This window comes from Ambystoma mexicanum, chromosome 11 (genome assembly GCF_040938575.1).
Source record: "Ambystoma mexicanum isolate Mex_15411 chromosome 11, UKY_AmexF1_1, whole genome shotgun sequence".
NCBI classification, from domain to species: Eukaryota; Metazoa; Chordata; class Amphibia; order Caudata; family Ambystomatidae; genus Ambystoma; species Ambystoma mexicanum.
This window is the reverse complement of record NC_090934.1, coordinates 796,194,759-796,215,134: the sequence shown is the minus strand read 5'-3', so window position 1 is coordinate 796,215,134 and position 20,376 is coordinate 796,194,759. Positions and strand designations below refer to the sequence as shown.

General features: G+C 48.5%; 1 protein-coding gene across 1 annotated transcript in view; it reads left to right on the top strand.

Annotated features, from left to right (window-relative positions):
* Positions 1-203: 203 nt before the first annotated feature.
* The window catches only part of TUB (TUB bipartite transcription factor), a 1,920,898-nt gene continuing 1,900,725 nt past the window's right edge, over positions 204-20,376 (top strand). The window contains exon 1 of the mRNA XM_069623730.1: positions 204-1,355. Coding sequence (XP_069479831.1) covers positions 1,123-1,355 — 233 coding nt within the window. The 5' untranslated portion in view covers positions 204-1,122. The remainder of the gene's footprint in view (positions 1,356-20,376) is intronic.

Below are 20,376 nucleotides of genomic sequence, written 5' to 3'. Positions count from 1 at the left end.
GTGGAACACTGTAAAATGATGTTTACCACGTTCCTCTGAGCAGAAATTCAAAAAATAAAATTTAAAAAAAACACGTCTTTCACGTGGTTCCTTGATCCCTGCAGGTGCTTGAGGAAAACCACGTTTAAGGCTGGAGATTGACAGAGGGAATGCTTTGTAGTTCTCCGAGTATATGCATCGGTTGCATTGGTTTCTCGCCTAACAGAAATGCGGTCCTTTTTCTGTCACAGAAACTTTCATCCGAAGCAGCTTTGAGTGTTCCCTGAGAACAATCGCCTGAACCATGTCACACCATTGCTGCGGGTGCACCAGGAACCTAACTTTGCCCAACAACATCATCTACCACTGCACCCGTCCCAGAGAAGGCGCACGCACATAAACACGTCCTTCATGTTGTCAGACCTTATCGTGCTCCCAGAGGTATTACTCTAGGCACTTCTATTTGCAGTTGACCTGGCACGCGGGACCGCCCCGGTAACACCTGCAGGCCCCTCTGTCGGCTACATGACATGCATTACAGAACGTGGACGTATTGGAATCAATGGGGGCCGCGTCCCATACCAGCTGTGTGTGTACTGATTATCAGAGTGACTACAAATGAATCAGGCGGAGAGGCCATGCAGGCGCTATTCCCTGACTGCCTGCCTGTGACCGGAAAGACATCACTGTTATCCGAGATAAGGTGGCAAACCATGGCACGGACCCCGAGAGCTGTGTAGCCGCACACGGAAGATTTAATGACTGCCTCGCTAAAGGGATACCGTTTGAAAGACACAGGGATCCGTTTATTGGACGTGGGGGGAGAATGATGTCAAAAAGATGGGAGCTGTGTAGCTGTGGAAACGGAAATAAATAAAAAAGGAAGCGTTGTCTGCCAGGAGGAGCTGTCCCCGTTTTCAGTGACTGAACATACAAGGAATTTTGTTTTAAAAGGTATACCACAGCCGCACTGTGCTGCTCACATCCCTGCTGCCTGCGGCATTCCCTACCTTGATGCAGTGCCTGTTATTTGGGAACTAAGAACACAATAGCCGTGGGCAAACCCCTCCTCTTCTAAAGAAAATGGTACATTCCTTAGACTGTGAGCACCAAGTAAATCAGTTTCGGTGCTTTTAATTCTGGATGCACCTTGGGCGGCTGCGGGTCTCCCTGAGCCTTCTCTGGCGCACGCACGTCCACGCGCCCACGGGGATTGGCTCTCACCCTGCCGGCCTCTGCCATTCTTCGGGGTTCCAGGGAGCGCGGCGCCAGGGCACATCTGTCACCTGTAAGAGCAGAGCCGGCGCCGAAGCGCGCAGCATGGACGGTGTCAGCGGAAATCGGACCATGTCGTACAGCAGGTGGAGTTATGACAGGTAGAGTCTCCCGTTCACTCCTCGAGACACCCTGTGCATGTAATAGGCGGGCGCAAGAACCGCAAGTGCAGGGGAGCTGGGTGCGGACACGGCTGGTCTTTGCACCAGTGGCACGGCTTGCTCACGCGTGCGGGCGCAGTTGTGGCAAGCGGTGGTGTGACACAGTCAGGCGCGGGTGCAGCCACTCGCGGAAGGACGTGCCCCATTCGATTTGTGTAAAGTGCATGTGTATGTAGAAGGCGCGCTGCAGCTGCGCTAATCCCATCGCTTGCAAAGGTTGCCCGCTTGGATACATGCGTAAGTGCGTAAGGGGCTTGGTGTAGCTCCAGGTTGGCAATGTGCTGCCCAGCATGACCCGTCGCATTGTTTGCTGAGTGTAGGCGAATGCCTAGGGCGGAAGTCGATTCCGGCCAGGGATACATTCTACGTGCACACTGATTGCTCCCCGTTGCTGGAGCACTGCGTTCCTCTGTGTCCTGGCAGCTTTCAAAAGTGGTGTTTCACATTCTGTGCGTGGGGGTTCAGCCTGTGACGTGCAGCACACAATCTTAACAATGCGGGTATAGACCTGTGTCGTGTGTAAACCAGTGTGGTGTTACACTTGGTCTTGTGTATGATGCTGCGCCAGAATGAGCATTACCGAAATGGGTCCAGCAATGCCAATTCTGATATGTGGTCCCTTTGAAGCGAAAGGCATGCATTCAAACTACCTATACATCATTGGAACAACGATCGCACTGCAGTTACGTGTGTTTCAACGTCCTGACCACTTTGCTGGAGGTTTTCTTCCAGCAAAGAGTCGTATGTCAATGATGGCGAATTGGCTGTCTATCCTGTCCCAAACTACATGTTCAAACGGCAGCATTAATGCAGATAAAACCTGGAACGGAAATGCATTCCCATTACACGCTATTGCACGGGATGCGGAAAACTGCCACCTTCTGCGGCAGCGATTTAAGTATGTGTTTAAAAAAAGTTACTTTTTATTTTTCCAACAATTCATAACTTGAGCTACAGATGCAAACACAGCTTCCAAGGATTCTGCGCATTTGTATACCCAGGCCAGATCACAGAAACTTACCTCAGCCTACCCTTTGGCGCCCTTCATCATTTTATATATTTTTTATTTCTTTATGTTCGTTTTAATTCAACCTGTTTTGGAGAATATTTTCCTAAGTTTGCGCATGCTTTGCAGTTGCAGTTCTTGTGTCTCGTGTTACACTGAGCCCAACTGTTCCCCTCGCGAGTACTTGGCGGTCACTGCACGTGCTCAAACCGCGCTGTTAAACTGTTGCTCTCTGGGGAGGCGGTTATCCATAAGGGAACTGGGGGCAGATTACAGAAACTGTGCACTCGTGCAAGTGCAGGAATTGCACAGTATTAGCACTAGGGCAACGTGTGCCCCATTTTAAAACAAAAACAAACAATGGGACATATTTGAAACCTATTACACCATGAGAAGTGCAGCATGGGATGGTATATGCACCCTGGCAAAAAGATACATTTTGACTGCATTATTGCAACAAGGCAAACTGCCCTAATGCTAATACGCAATGCTACCAGCACTAGGGCAAACTTTGCTTTGGTGGAAAAAAAACGATTTGGAAATGTATCTTTATTGCACTGGTGCTCATACCACCCCAAGCTGCACTTGTCCTGGTGTAATCGTTTTCTAATATGTCCCAGTGTTTCAAAAATAGGGCACGTTTTTCCCTAGTGCTAATACCGTGCAATTCCTGCACTTGCACGAGTGCACAGTTTCTGTAATCTGCCCCCACTTCTCTTATGGATAACCGCCTCCCCAGAGAGCAACAGTTTAACAGCGTGGTTTGAGCACGTGCAGTGACCTCCAAGTACTCGCAAGGGGAACAGTTTGGCTCAGTGTAACACGAGACCCAAGAACTGCAACTGCAAAGCATGTGCAAACTTAGGAAAATATTCTCCAAAACAGGTTGAATTAAAACGAATATAAAAAAAAAAAAAAAATTAGCAAATGATGTAGGGCGCCAAAGGGGAGGCTGAGGTACAGAAAGAGGTTATATACACATGTTTAGAAGCAAGACTGGGGAAGAAGACTTGGTAAGAGTAGAAGGAGGGAACATGGGGGCTACACGCGAGAGAGCAGCATCACTGAGGGACTTCTCTCTAAATGAGAGCACCTTAAATGCTTGTGGTAAGAAGGGTACGATTGACATGTGACCTTATTTATTTATTTATTTAGTTAGTTATTTATTTGCATTTGTATAGCGCACTTGCAGCCCAGGGGCATCGAGGCACTGTTACAAGAATCTGTTGGAATTTTGATTCAGAGGTTGGACAGGTGACCAGAGGTTCCTTGATTACACAGATACAAATCCAGTTACATACAGATGCATGTTATGTGTTTTACTGTTACAGACAGATATCATTTTAATTTCAAACAAAAAGCTTGGTTTTGATAGCTTTGCGGAATGCTTGGTGGGACTCGATCATTCTTACGTGCGTTCCATTGGGTGGTGGCCTGAGTGGGAAAGCTGGAGCCACCGGCGCGCACTTTGCACGTTTTAGGCGTGACAATCATGTTGGAGTAGCACTTGCTTAAGAGTCTTGTGGCAATATGCTTGGTGATTCTTTGGGTCAGGTGGGGGGAGCAAGTTCATGGAGACATTTGTGGGTGAGGGCAAGTGTTTTGAAGATAATTCTCTCTTTTACCGGGAGCCAGTGGGCCTGTCTTCTAACTTCGGAGATGTGGTCTTTTCTTGAGGTACCTGTTGCCGCCCTTAGTGCGTTATTTTGGACTAACTGGAGTATGGCCAGGTTTTTGTTGGAGGTCCCAATGAGCAGGGCATTGCAGTAGTCCAGCCTCGATCCAATTATTGCCCAGGCAATGGTGAGGCAGTTCTGGCGTGACAGGAAGGGTCTGGCAGCGTTGAGAACTTTAGAGTAGTAGGCTGAGGAGGAGGCAATGGCATTGAACTGTCTATCCATGGACAGATCGGAGTCCAGGTAGACTCCGAGTGTCTTAAAGTTGTTGGAGACCTTGATGGGAATATTGTCAATAGTGAAAGAAGCGTACTGTTCACCGAGGTTACCCAAGGTAGAGGGTGACCCTATGAGTAGGAGTTCAGTTTTTTCACTGTTGAGGCAGAGCCAGTTATCTGCCATCCAAGATTGGATAGTGGAGTAAATGGTGGTGAATGTATTTGTATCTGCTAGGTAGTGCCCCATGAGTGGGATGAGTACCCGTGTGTCACCCACATAGATGGTATACGAAATGCACAGGCAGTCAAGGATGCTGAACAGGGGCCTTGTGAAGAGGTTGTAAAGGGTGGGCGCGATACACGAGCCCCGTGGAACACTGCATGTGATGTGGCTCGGGGTGGCACAAGCTGAGTCAGAAAAGACTTTCATGGCCCTCTCTTGGAGAAATGAGGTCATCCAATCACATGCTTTGGGGGAGAAGTTAGCTTGGGTGGCTAGATGGTGGCACAGAGTGTTGTGGTCCACCAAATCAAATGTAGCGGATAGATCCAGGAGCAGAAGGAGAGCAGGTTTACCTGTGTCTCCTAGATTGTCCATTTGTTTTTTTAAGTCCAGGAGAGCTGTTTCAGTACCATGTCGTGGGCGGAAGCCAGATTGCCGCAGGCCGAGGAGACAGTTATCTTCCAGGAACTTTTGGACTTGCAGGTAGGCTGCTTTGTCCAAAATTTTAAGTAAGAAAGATACAGTGGTAATGGGCCTATAGTTCCCCAGGACCGTTGGGTCCATTGAGGGTTTTTTGAGCAGTGGGCGTACACATGCCTCCTTAAGTCCAGTTGGAATGTGGCCTGATTGGAAGGAAGAGTTGATAAATGCTGTTAGGATGGGAACTAGGATATGTGCCGAGTCTTTGATAAGTTTTGCTGGACAGGCATCTCCCTTACAGTTAGAAGGTTCGATGGATTTGAGCAGGGTGATGACCTCCAACTCAGTAATATCTTTGAAGTCAAACAGTGGGGAGGGGGTGTAAGGGGTTTACTGTGCAAGTTGGCTATGAGGTGGGAGAGGGCTTTTTGATGGCTGCAAATTTTGGTTTGAAGAGAGTTTAGCTTGTCTAGCATGGCAGATTGAATACTGTTGCACCAATTATCATCTTTGATGAGAGAAGGAGGAGGAGAGGATGGTTTTTCCAAATCCCTTAAGATGGTGAAGATTTCTTTAGACCAGATTTGGCATCATAGATCCTAGAGTTGAAGGAAGCAGCTTTGGCTAGGGTGATGTTGGTTTTGTAAGATTTGGAAATGGCTTTGAAAGCATTTTTGGTGGCTTCAGATGGGTTGGCTTTCCATGCAGAAAGGGCAATCCTCTTCTGAGAGCATTGGTCAAGGAGTTCTTTAGAGAACCATGTGTTGGAATCTTTGGCTTTTTTGGCTTTTTTAAGGGTGAGTGGCGCAATGGCGTCAACTGCTTGGGTGACGATATCTTTGAAGGTGTTAGCTAGGGTTTCTGGGTTGTTAGAAAATGGGGCCCTCAGGGCCAGGTTCAGAAAGTAAGGTGCTATGTTCTCAGCTGTCAGTTGGCGCGAGCTCCTCGCGCAGGTTGCTGGGCATGGGCAGGAAGGTATAAGGGGCCCTCTTTTAGTGTTGAAGTTGAATTGAATATAGTGGTTGTCAGACCATGGGATGGGAGTGTTGGCGGTGGTTTGGATGGATCAGTTATGGTGGCTGATCAAGTCGAGTGTGCGCCCTTTGAGGTGGGTAGGGTCAGAGATAGATTGTGAGAAGCCCAGGGTAGATAGGGCTTTCTTGAGTAATTTGGCATGCAAGTCCTTAGGGTCGTTGAGCCCTAAGTTTAGATCACCCAAGAGTATTACCTGGGACGTCTTTTTGATGTTGTCGGACAATGAGAGGATGAGGGTGTCATGGAAGTCAGTGATGGGTCCAAGAGGTCTGCAGAGAATATGCATGGTTATGGTGCAGTTATGGGAGACATTCATTTTTAATGGGAGGTAGTCACTATTGTGGTCAAGTTGCCCTGCCACTTCTCTGATGGCAAAGGTTTCCCTGGCAATGAGGGCCACACCCCCCTCTCTCTGGGAGGTGCAGTCTTTTCTCAAGATAGAGTACCCAGATGGAATGGCAAGAAATAGTTCCGGGCCTGAGCTTTCGCTAGCCAGGTTTCTGTAAGAATTAAGAGGTCAAGGTTGTCCTTAATGATGAGGTCGTTGATGTCAAGGGCGTGGGCAGGTACTGAGTGAGTGTTGACCAGGGCACAGCTGAGCGTGAGAACCACTGGAAGTGTAGAAGTGGATGGCCCTTTGGGCGTGGTGGATGGCTCAGGCATGGAGATATTATTACAATTGGATGGTGCAGTTATGGGCGCTTCAGGGGGCACAGGCATGGAAGGCAATGCAGATTCATTATTTGTTATGGGGGCATCAATCACAACATTTGTCATGGGGGCATCGATGGGCACAGGCATAGATGGCAGTGCAGATTCAACATTTGTCATGGGGGCATCAATCACAACATTAGTCATGGGGGCATCAATGGGCATAGGCCTAGAAGACAAGGCAGATTCAACATTGGTCATGGGCAAAGAAGGCAAAGCAGATTCAACATACGTCATGGGCATAGAAGGCAATGCAGATTCAACATTGGTCATGGGGGCATCAATCACAGCATTTGTCATGGAGGCATCAATGGGCACTGGCATGGAGGGCAGTGCAAAGTCAGTATTGATCTTGGGCATATCGATGGCCCAGGGCGTGGGAACAAGGTTGGTGGTGAAGCTATTGACAGAGTGAGAAGGATTGGGTTCATTGGGCAGCTGTGACTTAGGGGAAGCAGGCATGGGGAGCGCAGTAATGCCAGCAGGGTTGGCCAATAAATGTAGGGGGGCAGTAGGTTGAACAGATGATATGGACAGCAGGGGGTGAGCAGTGCTTAGGTTTGCATGCTGTGGCTCATAGAGAGATGCAGGTGTTTGCGGGGAGCCTACTTCGGCCACAGGCCGGGCATGCATCGCATCTTGTAGCTGCAGCTGAATATTGGAGTTCCCAGAGTTCATGGGCAGAGCCACGCATCGACGAGCAGTAATAATGGTGTTGCACCTGCATGAGAGTGGTGGACATCTGAGGCCTACCCTCATGTTGTGGGCTGCCAGACTTGGAGTGTAGGTGATGGGGGTAATGGGATGGGTGTGCGACCGGATTCGTGCGTTCCTAAGGCAGCAGGGGGATGGGCGCATGGTAGCGACATGGGCCTTCCTCAGTTGGGGGTAAGAATAGCGGGCAGTGAGACTCTTGAGGCAAATGGCCTTACCTTGTCTTGAAAAGCTTACTGGCACCTTGCGCGCCGTCGAGCAGCGCAGAGCTGCAGAGAGTGACGAAGGCTTTATCCAGAGGCCTTCGCCATTGATCGGCTTCACCTGCTGGTCAGCCTCCTCTCCCTTTAAAGCGGGAGAGGAGGTGTTGGCAGTGGCAGGAGCCCAATCAGCTGTTTGCTGCACAGCTGAGATGCTACTGGTGTACCTTAGGCACTGCCCTTATGTCTGCTACCCTTGTTTTCTGCTTGTGGACTACTAGGTATTTGAGAAGGTTACAGCTTTACACCTCGGAGGTGGAGAATTTAGAGGTGTGGGCATGGGTATGGTTATTCGCTTTTTGTGGGACATTGGACGTGCCCCCCAGCACACATCTAGCTGGTGTGCTCATTTGACCTGGCTTGTGCCAGGGTCAGCCAGGTATTCCGAGCTCCGGGCACGGCTGCGTCCATAGGTCTTGCATGTTTGGAGCTCGGTGTGGTCTTATCTGCTCGGCCTAGCTGCTGACGCGGAGGCTGCCTCGTCCTGGGTAGTCCCTTTTTTAAAGTTTTCTCTGTAGACTTTCGGCTACCTCTTGTGACTCGATGCTCTTTTCCAGGAGAAGGCATCCCATCATATTCTTGTACTTCCTTTTTGTATGCTTGGTGTATGACCTGCAATGTAGCTGGGTACATGTCATCTACTTGAAACTCGTTGTGCCTTCCCGACTTTCGTGTTTTCCAATGTGTGCATCTGTCCTTTGTCTCAAGTTGATTCGTACGGACTTGTGCAAAAATTCTCTGCACGTCTTGTTTTATTGACGCAAACAGTTAAGTATGGTCGCACTTCTGAGGATCTGCAAAAGCCAGCCGGCCACAGAATGCTCTTCATCAGGACCTTCTTTGGCAGATTAGGTCTAGTTCATGATCTCCTTCTGCCCTTAATGGGAAGTGCTTTCTGGTGGCAGGCCCTTTTTTTCATGCCAGAAGTGCCTTCCAGGGTGAGGTAGCCAAGCAGGCGGCTTAGTTTAGCAATTGCTCCTTTGCTTCAGCCCAGGCCAAATCGACCAATTTTTCATGATTTTTCCTTGAATTGGAAACATGAATGGGGCTTTTTGATATGGGTTGCTATTGGAGAATCATTCAGTAGGCACGTGGTAGACCCTTCCAGTTAGCTCTTTCCGCCAAGTCTGATTCCAATCCACAGATGTTGCTACCATAATTGGGCATTCTTCCCACCTTTGCCTTGTACACATCTGTTTTTCCTGTTTACCTGTTATTTAATCCCATGATCTTCCGAAAGTGCGATATTGTGCAATTTCGGACTTTCATTTTGGTGATGTGACCTTCCCATCTGATGTACCCCTTGCAATGGCATTGTACCGGTTCACATGCAATTTATACAATGTCAGGGCTTTGGACAGAACCTTGTCTGATCCTTTGATCGGTGGACAGCTTTCTGGAAGGTTCCCAATTTAGGCCGACATGGATTTGGATTTCTGTTGCACAGTTCAGTGTCTTAAAGTTTCTAACAGTCCTGTATCTATGTTCATGAATTCTTGTTGCTCTATATAGATGTGATCCATTGAAGAAATTGAAGACCTGTGAGAAATCTTTGCCATCAAAAATCAATGCTACAATAGGAAACATTTTGCACTGTAAATGCAAATCTTGAATGCAATACTGTCCACTGCTCAAATAACATAATGAGGTGCTGTGCCTCGTGAGCATTCTGGTAACAGAACATGCCAAGGCTATTTTCATTGTGAGATTACACATCATGGATAACTTGTTTTATTCCCACAGCGTGCCATTCCATGGTTGGGACAATGACCTGCCACAACATGAATGATTTCCCTTGAGGGAAATTAGTATTTATTACACACACAGATGTGTACTACCCACGGCTGGTCTTTATTGAAACCCATCTCCGGTTGAAAAATAGTCAGCTAATGGTACATATTGCTCACAACATTTTGTTGTGGGATGTTATTTTAATGAGCATTTCTCTATCACACCTAGGCTTCTCGTGTGGCCTTGCCATGCTTATGAATGGACTGTCAGTATATGAAACAGGGCTGATTATGTGCAGTCAAACCGAGGCTCATTTCACAAGGGATGCCCGGCTTGCAGACAACATATGCATTTGATTGGACATTTCGCTATCTGAATACTTGAAATGTAAAGTATTAAAGACATGTTTAACCAAATTCATATGTGTCTTCTATAAGTGTAATAACCACAGAGGGCAGAGCGGCCCTGTACTGCTCCTGAAGCAGACATGTAACAACCACAGAGGGCAGAACGGCCCTGTACTGCTCCTGAAGCAGACGTGTAACAACCACAGAGGGCAGAGCGGCCCTGTACTGCTCCTGAAGCCGAAGTGTAACAACCAAAGAGGGCAGAGCGGCCCTGTACTGCTCCTGAAGCCGAAGTGTAACAACCAAAATGGGCAGAGCGGCCCTGTAATGCTCCTGAAGCAGCTGTGTAACAACCACAGAGGGCAGAGTGGCTCTTTACTGCTCTTGAAGCAGAAGTGAAAGAACCACAGAGGGCAGAGCGGCCCTGTACTGCTCCTGAAGCAGAAGTCTAAAACCCACAGAGGGCAGAGCGGCCCTGTACTGCTCCTGAAGCAGCTGTGTAACAACCACAGAGGGCAGAGCGGCCCTGTACTGCTCCTGAAGCAGAAGTGAAATAACCACAGAGGGCAGATCTGCCATGTACTGCTCCTGAAGCAGAAATGTAATAACCACAGAGGGCAGAGCGGCCCTGTATGCTCCTGAAGCAGAAGTGAAATAACCACAGTGGGCAGAGCGGCCCTGTACTGCTCCTGAAGCAGAAGTGTATAGGTTTAGTAGTGTGGGCTCACTTTGCTCTTGTTACCTGACTCATAACTATGGAATAACATAGCAGACCAATTTTGTTGTTGAAAGATACAAGCCATAGGCTTTTTATTTTCTTACAGAAAATACACAAATCACATATATCACAATAATGTGCTTTTGGGCACTTCGTGTCCATCTTTGTAGATGCCCAGAGCTTCTTCTCACCAAAGTCTTTGTTACCCTTAGGCATCCGTTCCTGGACACGTGCCGCCTACGACTTTCTTCTGCCGTGTACCGAAGAAAGTACTCGGCGTACCGACTCCTGCCTTTTTTCTTCTTGTCTTTCGCTTTTTCTTGTAGGGCGGGTTGGGTGGTTAACGTTTTCCTTCCCTTTTCCAGGCCCTAGGAGCTTACCCGAACGAGGTGAGCTCCTTACCTGGTTTGTGATACCTCTGCTTTCCCTGGGGATACTTATACCCCCAGGGCCCTTTGTTCTTCCTTTGGGGGGCCGGACATCCCCCGGCCCCCCTGTTGTTTTCCCCTCACACCTTTCTTTGTTTCCCCTGTGCCATTTCCTTGCAACGCAGGGGTGAGGGCGCCACTTGGTTGCCCCTCCCCTTGGCTTTCACGCCATTTCCCCCCACCCTGCGCCTAACCTCCCAGGCCCTTCATCGTGCCGTCCTTCGTACGGAACGGGGCCTGGGGCATAAGCTGAGTAGTGTGGGCTCCCTTTGCTCTTGTTACCTGACTCATAACTATGGAATAACATAGCAGACCAATTATGTTGTGGAAAGATACAGGCCATAGGCTTTTTATTTTCTTACAGAAAATACACAAATCACATATATCACAATAATGTGCTTTTGGGCACTTTGTGTCCAGCTTTGTAGATGCCCAGAGCTTCTTCTCACCAAAGTCTTTGTTACTCTTAGGCATCCGTTCCTGGACACATGCCGCCACACCTGAGTGGGTGTTGCCTCGGTCGCTCAGGTCCCCCCCAAAAGCACCTCTATCTGCATCCCCGCTCCTCCAGCGCCCTGAAGATATTGTCAGAGAAGACCCCCACCCCCTTAGTGGACAGGTGCACCCCGTCCTGATGAAACATTTCTGGGTTATTTTGGGAGAGACCGTACTTTATGAAATGGAGCCCAGTGCTCCTGCAGTATTTCTCCACTGCTTTGTTTAGCTTTCTTCTTGCTGTCTCGATTGCCTGCCTCCGGTGTGCCCCATACCAGAGCCTCCTTGCTATTACCTCTGACATAAAAATTTCAGTTTTTCACCAACCGTGTGCAATGCTATGCAGGGACTCGCAGATGCTCCTCTGTAATTCTCCCCTATTTGTGATAACCAGATCATTTCCCCCCAGGTGTATCACCAGGTACTCTGGCGGGTCCCGGAAGCCGATCAAATCCGACAACCTGTCATGAATGTCCTCCCAATGCATCCCTGGGAGGCCCCACCAGGACGTGATTGTTTTCTTGAAATGGAGTCCTTGCTTGACTTCCTCAATCCACCTGCCTGCCCGTGTCACGAAGGAGTGCCCCACTATCCATGCCGACTTGTAGGGCCCTGTTTCTGTGGAAAGAAAAAGGGTGGGGGGGTCAAGAGGTTCATATTAGTTCCTCTCGAATGTATCTTTTAAAACATTGTGACTTCCATCCCCCAATTCGTTTTACTCCCTTTGCTCCCAGGCCCCCTGCCCATGCGGAAGTAGCTGCTCCTATTCTAAATGAGTGTGTTCCAAACTCAGCTGGATCCCAACCTGCTTTTGCTACTGCCTGTTTTAGTACTGCCTGGAACTGGTACCTGCTGAGTGCGCTGCTGTCCCTATGTATTAGTAATTGCCCACCGACCTCCGGTCGGATATCCAGGAAATCCTGGGTGATGCATCTGGGACAGTGGTCCTTCTCTCTGATGCAGTTAAGGTTTATTGCTCTCCCTTTACCTGTCTGGTCAGTTTTGGATTTTCTCAACATTATGGACAAGCCCTTACTTCCGATGCTAATATCGCCTTTTGCCAGGCCATCCCCTGCTACTGTGTTACGGGACACAAGCTCCCCAACCCTGAAGGCCCCATAGTATGCCAATGTGAATGCTGCTCTGAACAGGGCTGTTTCATACATGCTGCTACATGTATTTTGTAATACTTTTAACAGGATCACTAGCTTCCCGAAATTTAAGGGCCTCCTGCTGTCTGGTTTCTTTCCCTCTAATTTTGCCCAACCCTTCATTGCATACTTTATCCGCGGGCTGTCTGTTGGATCCGGTACCCCAGCCACCTTTGCGGTGTATGCTACTGCCACTAAGTGTGAAGCCGCCCAGCTTTTCTTTCTTCCTTTGGCAAATGCACCTTCCAAAAATGCACACATTTTCTCTGTTGAAATTTTTTCCACATTTTGCACTCCAGTTTCCGTGAATACATTTTTACATGCTTTCCGTGCTCATTGATGGGCGATTGCCAGATGACCGACCCATTGAACGATCTCAGGAATTCCGCCCAGACTTCCATGTCTCTCTTAACTCCTCCCCCTATTCTGACCCTGTGGTGCCCCATCTTGGCCCCTCCTGTTCTTAGCTCGATGCTTCTTTGAAAAACTTTCCCTTGCGGTATGACTCTGCCAGCGAAATGTGTCTTTCCTGCTAATGCTTGCAATTCTCTCACCGTGGCCTTGTTCCTCCCTTTCAGGTCCTTTATTGTTTCCAGCAGGTCTGCTACCTTATCCTCTGGGATTCGGCATACCCCTTGCCTTGAGTCAATTTCTATCCCCAGGAATTGGATTGTCTGTGTTGGGCCCATCGTTTTTTCCCCTGCTAGTGGAAAACCCCAATCACTTGTTATCTTTATGAATTTGTCCAAAGTAGCCTTACATATTTTTGACCGCTTGGGCCCTACAAACAAAAAATCGTCCAGGTAATGTACCATCCTGTCTTCTCCCATCTCCTTTGCGACCGCCCAATGTAGAAATGAACTCACCCTCTCAAAATATGCGCACGATATGGCACAACCCATGGATAGGCATTTGTCGATGAAATACTCCCCCCTCCCATTGCATACATAGCTATTTCTGTGATTCACTGTTCACCGGCAATAGCCGGAAAGGCCGATTTAATGTCCGCCTTTGCCATCCATGCCCATTCAACTGCGTTCCTGACCATCTCCACAGCTTCTTGGAAATCTGTGTAAGCTACTGTTGCCTCATTTTGCGGGATGCCGTCATTGACTGATGCCCCGGGAGGGTATGAAAGATGGTGGATCAGTCTGTATTTCCCTTTTTCCTTCTTTGGGACTAGCCCTAGCGGGGAGCATATGAACTCCTTGAATGGCAAAACTGTGAAAGGGCCCCCTATCTTACCCAGTTCCACCTCTTTCTGGATTTATTTGGTCACTAACCCTTTGTTCTCTAAAGCTGACTTCAAGTTTCTTGGGGTATTCAGCGAGCCTTCTCCTGTAAATGGAATTTTAAACCCCTCTTGGAAACCTTTTCTGATCAATCTTGCATTCTCCTGGTTTGGGAATGCTTGGAGCCACTCTTCCATCCTTTCCATTTTCACCGGTGTAGCCCCATTTTCGCCCCAGCCCCTAATCCCGCTTCTACTTGTTTCTGCTGCTAGTTGGAGCTGATCTGGTGCACTTGGAGCTGCTGTGGTCTCCTTTACATTTCTCGCACTTGTGGCTGAACTTGCACTTCCAACCCCAGCTGCATGGCACTCCCTTTTTTCGAAATTCCTACACTGCCCTGGCTCTGTGCGTGGTGACCACGTGCTACTGCTTCCACCCCGTTGTGCCGTTGGCGGTAAGCTGCTCTGCCAACCTCTCTGTGACCCATATTGCCTGGTCCGAAAGTTCTGCTCCCTTGATCTGTCATAGCTACTTGCATATCTCCTGTTATTGTATCTATAGTCACTCCTGTATTCATTCTGCCAGTACTGCCTTCTCTGTTGCCCTCCTGAGCTCTGTTCCCTTGAGTCCCATTTTTCTTTTAAGACATTAAATATGTATAGATTGAAGTTTTCCTCATCCCACCCCATATCTGGGAAGCAATCCATTTCTTTTCTAATCTCGTGATCGTATTCCTTCCATGCATCCCCCCCAAATGCCCTGTACACTTTTAACACCCTCTGCTGATATGCGACTAATGCCACCCCGTCCTCCGGGTATTTCTGTAGTATGATAGTGGACATTATTTGGAAGGCTGCCATCCAGTTGTCCAAACTCCTTGCTACTGTCCCTCTCCTCAACAAACCCGTCTCATCTTCTTTTACATCCTCTATTGACACATTCATCCCTCTCCTTTGACAATCTAGGAGGGAAAAAATGTCAATAAATTCCTTCCACCAGATTTTTCCTTTCACTTTGTCATTTATGTACCATGCCATTGCCTTCATGGACCGGCCTGTGCATCTTTTCCCATTGTTGGCCTGCCATACTTGGTCATTGCTGGCCCCCTTCCTTGACTGTAACTGCCGCCACTACCACTGGTGGTACCACCCCCTGCAGTGGGTTCCCTGCCACTGGCAGTGCTGTTGCTCCTACAGGTGCTGCTGGCTGTGTGGTTGTTGTCCCCTGGGGACTGCCACCTTGCGGGGCCCCTTCCGGACTCAGTACCAATGGTGCCCCTTGAGGTGTTGGGATTCGGGTCTCTAAGGGTTCTAACCCTGCCCCCCCTTCCCCTCTTCCATTCCCCTGTGGTCCAGAGACCCTCTGCTTCTCCTTGCATACAACGCCTTTCCATTTCACCCATGCCTTTGGGTGCTCCCTCTCCTCGTCATCACTGCTCTCTGCTTCAGATGATGAAACCCCTTGCTCCTCTCTGAATGCCCTTGTCCTTCCTGCCACTGGTTTTAGGCGACTTACCCGTACCCGTGATGCAGGTTTTCAAAATATTAACAATTTGCCTCCCCACTTTATCATCACTTTTCACAGTACCTTTATTCTTTTCTTTCCTCTTCTTCTTCCTGGGTGCCTCCATTTGGTCTTGCGATCTCCTCGTCTCCTCTCTGCCCCTCTTCTGTCCTTGCAGTACTGCGTCTTCACCTTCACGGTTGCTTTATTCCTCTATCAGCAAAGGTGACATTTCCTTTGCCCTCTCCTCGTTTTGCATGACTTCCAGCACCCATTGTGCCCCATACTCTTTTTCCACCTTTCTTGCCCATTCACTGAATTCCTGGGCCCTTCTTGCTCTTTCCTCTGCCATACTTCTTGTTTGAATGATTCGTTTTCTGCTCCTGTCGCTGAAATATCAGGGGCTGCTGCCGCTTTCACAAACTTCTTACTGATACAATATGTAACTGGCCAGCTGCTGCGCTGTTAAATTGTAATATGTGTTGCTATTGTCGTCCGGATATCCTCCAAAAAGTCTGCAATTTTCGTAAGAAATTGTGCCAGAATTTCGTTGTTGGTGGATTGGCTTGAACCCCCACCCTTTTAGGATCGTGCCTTTGGCGAGTGTGCCGCAGTGATTGCCTAATGCGTGGTTGTCCCTTTAAAATATCAAGCAGCCGGGCCTGCCTCGAGCGTCTGCGTTTCCTTGGTTTTGTTCAGGCCCTGCCCCCTTTTTCAACCGCCGCTTTCGTTTTGTGTGCGGCTTTAACTCAGCTCTTCCGGGCTGGCCCCTCCTCCAGGAGCTCCCGGTCCAGCGATGCTGGCCGTCGCTTTCCCCCGCTTTCCCCCGCTGGTGGGTGCCTGCAACGTGTCTGCTGCTTCCTGTGTACCTCCGCTCGTTGCTTGCCACCGCTGATGTAACCCACGTATGGATGCCACTCCTGCAGCGGTTCACAACGCTGTAGTCTGCCGCTGCTGCCCGCCATAGCTGCTCTATCCTCCGTGGACGCCGGCTGGTCCTTGGAAACCAACTCCTTCCCCCGCAGGATTCCGGCTTCTGGTCTTGCTTCCAGTACGACAGCCGGCTCTTCCAATGCAGCCACTCCAGTTCCACGTGGACTTGGTGTCACAGCTCCGCCGAACCTGCAGGTAGGACAAATTAAAGCTGACTCAATCCCACACGGCTAACGCAAGTTTGGCCATTTTCCTTCCCTTTTCCAGGCTGTAGGAGCTTACCCGAACGAGGTGAGCTCCTTACCTGGTTTGTGATCCCTCTGCTTTCCCTCTGGATACTTATACCCCCAGGGCCCTTTGTTCTTCCTTTGGGGGGCCGGACTTTCCCCGGCCCCCCTGTTGTTTTCCCCTTACACCTTTCTTTGTTACCCCTGTGCCATTTCCTGGCAATGCAGGGGTGAGGGCGCCACGTGGACGCCCCTCCCCTTGGCTTTCGCGTCATTTCTCCCCACCCTGTGCCTGACCCCCCAGGCCCTTCATCGTGCCGTCCTTCGTATGGTACAGGGCCTGGGGCAATAACCACAGAGGGCAGAGCGGCCCTGTACTGCTCCTGAAGCAGAAGTGTAATAACCACAGAGGGCAGAACGGCCCTGTACTGCTCCTGAAGCAGAAGTGAAATAACCACAGAGGGCAGAGCGGCCCTGTACTGCTACTGAAGCAGAAATGTAATAACCACAGAGGGCAGTGCAGCCCTGTAATGCTCCTGAAGCAGAAGTGAAATAACCACAGAGGGCAGAGCCCAGGCCCTGTACCATCCTTCGTATGGTACAGGGCCTGGGGCAATAACCACAGAGGCCAGAGCGGCCCTGTACTGCTCCTGAAGCAGAAGTGTAATAACCACAGAGGGCAGAACGGCCTTGTACTGCTCCTGAAGCAGAAGTGAAATAACCACAGAGGGCAGAGCGGCCCTGTACTGCTACTGAAGCAGAAATGTAATAACCACAGAGGGCAGTGCGGCCCTGTAATGCTCCTGAATAACCACAGAGAGCAGAGCGGCCCTGTACTGCTCCTGAAGCAGAAGTGTAATAACCACAGAGGGCAGAGTGGCCATGTACTGTTCCTGAAGAAGAAGTGTAATAACCACCAAGGGCAGAGCGGCCCTGTACTCTTCCTGAAGCAGAAGTGAAATAACCACAGAGGGCAGAGCGGGCGTGTACTACTTCTGAAGCAGCAGTGTAGCCTGGCACAGGGATATAGAATCAGATCAAACTGCACTTGGCTCTCGGGCATCCCGCTGATCGGTTACCAGGGAGTCAAGAAACATTCCCTGAGTAAGTAGGGGCAGTTCATCTCTTTGACACCCAAGGCGAAAGTCTGAAATGGGTTTGTTCCGATGTACTCTGGCGGTGCCCCCACTCGAGGAGTAAGCTCTTTGGAAGCCTTAAGAAACTCCCAAAGATAACTAAATTGTGCCCCATGTCAGCAATACTGCTGAATATTCGATGAATTTATGCAACACAAGAAAAGCCCAATCATAAAGTAGTTGGATTTGGCAATCATTTGATGCAAGGAGAGTCTGTCATTTGGCCTGAGAAGTTGAATAAGTTGGCCTGAAAAGATTATTTGTGTGGACGCGGCCTACCCAAATTCCAGGACATGTTGGGAGTGGTATGCCCTTGAGCCATCTCATTTGAAATGACATCCAGTCGAGAACAATGTTCCTTTACAGTCCTGGGTGGCTCACTTTGAAGTGCTTTACTGCACTGATTCTCCCTCCTGTGATTGTTAATAGTTAATGGTTTAATAGAGTGGCAGGGTCTACTGGAGGCCGATTGTCTTGGACGGTTAAGATTCGCTAGTCGAGAAATAGAAGGGGACTTATAATCTATGAAGAGATATGAAAGCTCTGGCACTGATTTTATTCCCAACAATATCTTTCACGATAATGTGGAGATCTGGCCTCCATTCTAACAAGTGTCTTTGACTCCATGGTAGCAGTACATCGTTATCCAAAGACAAGGAAAATGGCAACTTCGCTATTTAAAAAGAAGTGGGATCGAATGTCACCTAAACGTTATCGCCCGATTTCTCTCCTTGGCATCTCAGTTGAAATCATGGTAAGGCAATATTGTCAAGTATTGAATCATTGGCATCTGAAAATAACCCCGTGTCCCCAATCAAGCTGGGATTTATGGAACAGCTGGGGACTGATCATCAAATTCCCAACCTCTATTGAATTGTTAACATGTCATTATTTATAAACAAATAACATATTTTTCTTGCATCAATGGGCTTGGAAACTGCTTTCAATTAAGCCAATAGAAAGTTTAGCAGATTCTGGAAAACGCAAGGGTCCCAGATGACCATACTAATGTAGTCTATAATTTACATTTGGATAATGCACAAAAAGGTCTGGGAGTCCCTCTACCGAGAACAAACATGGCCAAATAACTTGTTCTATGGGAAGGTGCCCATTTGGGAGGGTTTACAACCACGTTTTAGCTCACTGTACCTTTCCACAGAGGAGAAATATCAGTTTGCATATCAGTCTTTGTCCCATCCACAAGGGCACAAGGGCAGTCCAACACCAAAATGCTAGGCAATTCTCCTCTTAACAAGAGTTCCAACAGCAACCCCAGATACGTGTTTCGGACTAATGAGGTGAAGTTGTGCCTCTATACGCACAGTGAGCAAGGGATCCACGCCTGGATCACTCTGGGTAACTTAGGGTGAAACCTAAAGTTCCTAGAAATGCACAAAAAGGTCTGGGAGCCCCTATAGCGAGAACAAACATGGCCAAATAACCTGTTCTATGGGAATGTGCCGATTTGGGAGGGTCTACAACCACGTTTTAGCTCGCTGTACCTTTCTCAGAGGAGAAATATCCATTTGCATATCAGTCTTTGTCCCACCCAAAATGGCAGTCCAGCACTGAAATGCTAGGCAATTCTCCTCTGAACTAGAGTACCGACAGCAAACCCAGACACGTTTTTCGGCCTAGTCGGGCCTCATCAGTGAGGTGGGGCTGTGCCTCTCTAAGCACAGTGAGCAAAGATAAAGCAATCTTGTTGCTAAATAACCAGGCAAGCAATCGTTATTAGTCCATATGTGATCTCTGTGTGCTTAAACATAAATCCTATGTCACATCCTTATTTGTGTTAATTCTTTAACCAATGATCCGAATACAAATATTCATCTTATTAAAAGAAAGTATATGGACCATTGTTCTGATTCAAACCAGTCTGGCAATTATCCATCTAGATTCTGTAACTCGTAACATAAGTTCCCTGTTGCCCCCTTGTTTGGGTTGTGCTATTGTTTCAAGACCCATGAATCTAAGTGATTGAATAGATTAATTATAATGTTTCTCTTTGAAATGTACTGCCATGGGGTACTTTTCATCACCTTTTTAATCGTCCAGCAGGCCTTCTTCTACCATGGAGTCAAATACACTTGTTAGAATGGAGGCCAGAGGTCCATATTATCGTGAAAGATATTGTTGGGAATAAAATCAGCGCCAGAGCTTTCATATCTCTTCATAGATTTTATGGCCTTCTTCTATGGTAGTTTGATTGGCTTCCTGGTTGCACTTATTTTGGGCCAAAGGAGCACATCCCATGCCTGCGCATTTGTGAGAAAGCACAGCAGCTTGTGTGCCGTTACTCCAACATAAAGCACAGGCCGAATGTCCCCGCCCTCTACCCACCCATGATAGTCCAGACAGGTCCAACCTTTGTTATCATAACGAGACCTACCTGCCACAGTGACTGCCTGCCTGACTAAATACAACAAAGAGGTATAATAGTAAGCGGACGACTCCTTCTCAAGCGAGAGTGAGTCTGTCAGTCCTTAGCTGGGCTGGCTAAGTTATCTATTAAAGCTGAATTTGATGCTTTAAGCATCATGCACAATGGTTCACCATATATCCCCATCCCCCAAAAAGAAACCCATTTGTCAGAGACCTACTGAGAAATGTCCCGGTATCCCACCTAGCCAATCCATCCCTGGCCCAGTGCGGTAGGAGGCACAGAGAAGATACATGCTGGTGGTCATTACGGTCTCCAGCCTATTAGGGTGGTCCCCATGCGTGTACAGTGAACGGCAGTGCACTCTGTTTCATCAGTGTGGTAATGATGGTGTTACATCGGAGCTGGCGGTGT